Source organism: Haplochromis burtoni, unplaced genomic scaffold, assembly GCF_018398535.1.
Source record: "Haplochromis burtoni strain Fernald_Lab_line unplaced genomic scaffold, NCSU_Asbu1 Contig_676, whole genome shotgun sequence".
Classification (NCBI taxonomy): domain Eukaryota; kingdom Metazoa; phylum Chordata; class Actinopteri; order Cichliformes; family Cichlidae; genus Haplochromis; species Haplochromis burtoni.
The window spans coordinates 15,375-21,465 of NW_024583037.1; the positions used below are offsets into that span (position 1 = coordinate 15,375).

Consider the following 6,091-nt stretch of genomic DNA (forward strand, 5'->3'; position numbering starts at 1 on the left):
AACTGTAGAGATACAATAATTTCACTGCTGTAAAATCCAAATTTTGTCTTATTTAAAATATAAATCTAATATAATCTGCTTCTTGGGGCAATCGTGGCTCAAGAGTTGGGAGTTCGCCTTGTAATTGGAAGGTTGCCGGTTCGAGCCCTGGCTTGGACAGTCTTGGTCGTTGTGTCCTTGGGCAAGACACTTCACCTGTTGCCTACTGGTGGTGGTCAGAGGGCCCGGTGGCGCCAGTGTCCGGCAGCCTCGTCTCTGTCAGTGCGCCCCAGGGTGGCTGTAGCTACAATGTAGCTGCCATCACCTGTGTATGAATGGGTGGATGACTGAATGTAGTGTAGAGCGCTTTGGGGTCCTTAGGGACTAGTAAAGCGCTATACAAATACAGGCCATTTACCGCTTAATGTATGTTCTTTAAAATACAGCGTGTTTTTTTAAAAATATTATAATTATAATAATGCATAACTATGTGGACATGCATATTAGATCATTTTTTAGTGAAATATAATCCCTCCAGAAAGGCAGGAAAAGCCCGGAAACTTACTTTAAAACGAAATATGTTCCCTAAAACGGTGACAGAGCTACAGACCCATGACAGCCTTACACAGGTAGCCAGCAGCTATGACCAGCACTACATGTGCAGTTAATAAAAGGACAGGTAATGTTTGTCGCGCTGTTGCACACACAGTACGCTCATTTGTTTCAGTTCGTCAGTTGCAACAAGACAGCTTACCAACGTGTACGTAATAAGCTAATACTCCTGGGTGCTATACACTACACACATGCTGTACACGCTGTACACCTACTTACTGGTTTTGTCGCATCAGTCTGTGTCTCTGAGTTAACTTGTGTTTCTCCTACAGCTCCGGACCGCAACAAATGCGCGTGCTCTTTGTGAGCTTGTTCCCGGCTCGGGCGATCATTGGTTAAATGTGATCATGTGACTGATGCAAGCCAGATCCTTTCATTTAGCAAAACTGTGATTAATAGTTAAATATTATTGTTGAGGGGCACAGACAGGACTCCGCACGCACACACATTAAAAAAATAATAAATTTTTTTTTAAAAAGTTGCCTCAACAAAAGGGCACTTTGGGCACCCATCAGGAGGCTCAAGCCCCTCTAGCCCCCCCCCTGCACGTGCCTGCCTTATAGTCTGGAAAATACAGTATAGCGATGTGTCGGTCGTGATCGAAATGGCTCTTAGAGCCGGATCTTTGAAGTGAACGACACGAGCCGGCTATTTATTGGGAGCCGTTTTTTTTTTTTTCCTTTCTTTCACCCTCTCTCTTGCACTTTTTTCCCACTTCACTCCGCACACAAGCCTTGTGCTTGCGCTGGGTGGAGGGGCGGTAGTTACACTCGCAGTAGCACAGGAACAGAGCGGGAGGGAAAGAGAATGTGCATTTTCTTTTTGTTTTCATATTTGAATTTATATTTAATTGTGTTGTCGTTTGTAGTGTTTTGTGTTGTTTCACTTTAAATTTGTTTAAAAGGAAAAAGCTGAAAATGAAATTAGCTAAAAGATGAAATGTAAATAGTTGTTTTTTGTATTATATGATTGATTTATTACTTTTTATGTGGAGTGAATAAATAACAATATATTTACGGTGGCCCCTACAGACAAAGCACGTAAAAACTCAGAAGCACGTACAAACTCCAAAACACATACAAAACGCAACAGAAGTGCTCCAAGATGCTAGGGGCAGTGTTGAGCTTTTGTTACTTAGTGGCTACACAAGCCAGGAAGTACCAGATTTGATGTGTGGTGGTAACAGGTAAATGAACATTTTTTTAAATTATTTGAATATATATGAGTGTTTGTGTATAAATACACAAACAATACACACATGCTTTTAATTGTGTAATTTAAGTGATCTAGGTAGCTCTGCTTTGGAAGTTCAGTTAACTCTAGAAAGGTGTTTTGGAGTTTGTACGTGCTTTCTCTCTAGGGGCCACCATATATATTTATATATAAACATTTATAAATAAAACCACTGTTTTTTTTTTTTACATTAGTAATTCCTTTTGTGCATAATTTTATATTGTTGTTAATAATAAATTAATTAAAGCAACAAAACGACCTGAAGAGCCGGTTGGGAGCCGAAAGAGACGGTTCTCTAAAAAGAGCCGGAAATCCCATCACTAATACGGTAAATAGACTCTCTTCCCAGAATCTGGTGGTTGTGATAAAGCCTGGGGGCAACTCATAGCTAGCTGATCACAGTCTAAAGAAAATAAAGATGGTGCCAAATGTTAGAAGTCAGCAAACACATAGGACTATCATTTCTGACAGTGCTACCTCTAGCAGCTCTTTTGTGTTCTATGAGCTGCACCTTCCCTTTTCTTTTCTTTTCTTTCATCCTTTTGTGATGTATTTATTTTTTTCGATCCTTCCTTCAACAAATTTCTTCCAGTTTTGTTTACTAATATTGGCATTTGATTATCTGATTTAATTAATTTTTTAACTATACACAGATGCATACCCATTTATTTATTTTTATTTTGGCATACACATGTATGAATGCACAGGTGTGTACATGCATATGCACGGATGTTATTATCAGTATTCCATTATAATTATAATTTTTCAGCGGTGGTTTATCCTCTGGCATTTTTGCTGTAATTTCCCACAATGAACTCCCAAGGCTAGATCTTCTGAAGTTCTCTGCCCATCACAGAAAACTAGAGGAAGAACAACTCATTTTGTTGGCATGGTGTTTGTATTGTTCTTTTTCTTCTCTCTCCTCCCCTCCTTGATGTCCACACTGTATGATTTGACTGTGTATTTCTATACTAAGCCTCACCCTTCTGCGCTCTCTCTCTGTGTAACCTTTATTCAAATGGTTTGAAGCAAACTTCAGTCATTCATTACAATGATTACATTATCTTCTTTTCTATGTTGTACTTTAACATGATCATCCATTAAATCCATCACATGTTAATATAGTTTTCTGTATGTCTCACTTAGTTAACCCGAGAATCACTGCAAAATATGTAATAGACAAGTGAGTGTCCATTTTACACTTTACTTCTCCATGTACACACATGCAGAAGTTTTATGTAACAGCAGAGGGAGATATTGTATTTCGAGGCAACATGAAAATAATCACAGACAAGCATTTAAACAGACATTATAAATAGGGCTAGATATTGTCACTAATTTCTATAACTGATTTGATTCTGATGGTCCAGATTCGATTCGATTCTCAATTCAATTTCGATTCAATTTTGACTCAGACAGTCAGAAATATTATAATTCTGATCATTTATCATTACATATTTTATAAACAAAGCTGACACTTTGCCAGATGTGCACGCATCACAGCAGATCCTTTTATGTCAAAGTAGCTGAGGATAAAACACAGAAAAACATGACTGAGATTTTCCAGGCCTGGCTTTTTAAAGCAGATAACCCCTTAAAAGTATTCTGCAGTAGATCAAAAATGGAAGAAAACCAATAATTAACATATGAACATCACCTGATGCTGTTGAAATGAAGCAGAGCAAAGTTACAGAGGGTTTTATTAGAGACACAGCTAAGCGTTTTGAAATCAGAAAATAGATTTTTTTTAAACACATCTTAAGCCACCTAGCTTAATCCTTTCTTGCAATTAAGGACCCTGGAATGTGCTTCACATGTTTTTTGCTCACTTCTTAGCTTCATATATAACATTTAAAACCTATGATCTCCCCCCGCTAATGGTAATGCAACTTCACCATGTATGTCCATTTGATGACTCAGTGTTTGTCAATCACAATATACTCAATAGTGCTTCTGTTATTCAATATCATGCCTGGTGATGGGTCGATGATGTCTTATTCATATCTTTCACATTCCAGCAGGAAACCTCACACACTGTGACTAGTTTGCCAGGGTCAAAGGTGAATCATGCCAAAAAAATACAGGCATTAAAAGAATTTAATTGATTAGAGTACATTGCTCATTCATTATATTGATAAGTCAGATTGAATAGACTACATACCTAGCTATACATATAATTATTAGTGCTGTCAGCATGCTGACATTAACGCCATAACCGCATTAATGAGGACAATCTCCGTTAGCAAGTTATCGTGGATCGCCACGTGCGTGGGGCTGCACAGCGTCAACGTGTTAGCACGGTTAGCTCGTTAACGCGTTGTTTTAAACCTCTGTATTATTTAACATCCAGCTTTTTTATTTTACTTTTGGATAAAGTAGAGCCGGAGGAATTCAATCTCTTTGAGAAGCAGAGTTTCACACAACTCTGGTCACTGCAAATTGTGTGGGTTCACTCTGCATGCAAACAAAAGGATAATCTCAAACGGCATCACATTAAAAAAAATATTGTTATTATTTCATTTTACAGAGTTGAACTCCAATGCCAGACTTCTGTCAAGAAATTCACATCAAGGAGCAAAATGAACAATGAACAAAGGACACTACCAAGCAACTATAGTAACAAAAATGAATATTTAAAATTGATTTTGCAAAGCATATTTCCTCAGTAGCAAACAAAATTAAGTTTCTCTTCACAGTCATGAGCCCCCCAAACACCCTCAGTCCCTTCTGTCACCTGTATGGCTGCACACTCCATCCTGGGATCAGGACATGCTGGTTTCCCCCCTTCATCCCAAGCCTCGTAGTCCATCTCCTGCCTATCCACCCACAGCCAGCCTGCCTGTCCAACCAAAGAGAAGAAATGCAAACCAATCCAGACATGTTCAGCGGGATTATGTTTTTTCAGTTCTCTCTGGATAAGCAGCATCTCGGTCTCAGATGCCACACTGGCCAGGTCATCGTGGTGCTCCCTGCAGTACTCTAGAGCTTCCTCCCAAGTCTTTTGCTCCTCCACTACTACTGCGCGGTAGCAGAAGAATGCTTTGTGTTCCTGTGCGTTTGCATCATTCCACCCGCTTTTCTGCAGACAGCCACTGTCTTCAACACCGAAACAGTCGTTAGGCTCACCTGGTGACCAGAAACATGTGGTAGTCACTCCACCCCCTGACCACAGCCATTGCTCCCTGTTGGAGCAATTTCTTTCCGCTCCTATCCAGATACATGGCCAGGATGTACTATTGAGAATACCAGAGAGCTGCTGAAGTTTGAGATTATCCTGTTCATTACTGACAGGAGCCAGGTCTGTGTATTGCTGCCGACAGTGTGTCAGAGCATCCTGCCAATTCTTTTCATCTTCAATATAAACATACTTTGTAAAAATTCCAGAGAAGCTCAGCAGGATGCACATGAAGAATAGATCCATTGTTTACTTGTTTTAAAGTATTTTGCTCTAATGATAAAGGTTAAAAGAGGAGGGATGGTACTTGTTAAAGCTGTGAGCCTTTCGTATTTGTCACAAAATATTTGCATTGAGGCGGCCCTTCCCTTCACTGAACCTATAGTATTTAGCAGCCATGTGACAAATCACACGTGCTGTTCATTTGTATTTTAGCTTTGGTCAATTCATGTTTATATTGTCCTCTTGTGAGTAGAATTGCAACAAGAATCTAACAAATACAGTGTGATTAATTCGTCATAAGAAAGTAAACAAGCAAGATTTTTGAATTCTGAAGTGGATCTAAACCTGAATGACCATTTTATCTTATGTCTGGTGCTTGTTTGTGAACATTTTCACGTTCTGTATTTCTGTATTAGTATGCATTGACACCTCATCTGATCTTCTAAAAATAAGAAGAAAGAAACAAATTAAGAACCCAATTAAGTAGTCTGCAGGGGTCTTTTATTTAAATAATGGATGAACTTGGTCACTACAGGATATCTGGTTCTGGATCATTAAAGATGAAAATCAAGATTAGTTTCATTTTTCTTATCTGAGGTTGATAGTTGTTTGAGGTAAAAAAAAAAAAAAAAACTGAAACAGCAGGGACAGGCTTGGGGCGTCGGAGGATGCCCTAGAAACATCTTCCTTGGCGGGCTCAACCTGGGGTTGTGGTCACGACCTGGTTACGGGCTCTGGTGGCTCTTAGATGATGGTTTCCTCATGGCTGCATGCAGCGGGTCTGGGGGAGGGTCTGTGTTGACAGACGAAAGGTTACTGATCTAGCTGCCCCTGGGTGGGCCTGTGGCGAGCATTCTGCTGTGTTGCCGA

The 6,091-nt window shown here is 39.6% G+C and overlaps 1 protein-coding gene across 1 annotated transcript; it reads right to left on the reverse strand.

Moving 5' to 3' along the window:
- Nucleotides 1–2,109: 2,109 nt before the first annotated feature.
- On the reverse strand, nt 2,110–5,260 carry LOC121812594 (snaclec subunit B-like). The gene has a single exon (XM_042215196.1). It carries the CDS (start codon nt 5,243–5,245, stop codon nt 4,487–4,489), a length of 759 nt encoding a protein of 252 aa, XP_042071130.1. The 5' UTR covers nt 5,246–5,260; the 3' UTR covers nt 2,110–4,486.
- Between the last annotated feature and the right edge of the window lie 831 nt (nt 5,261–6,091).

What these genes read in the sequence shown, in the direction of transcription:
- LOC121812594 (XM_042215196.1), bottom strand. Translation starts at nt 5,245, where the DNA reads ATGGATCTATTCTTCATGTGCATCCTGCTGAGCTTCTCTGGAATTTTT.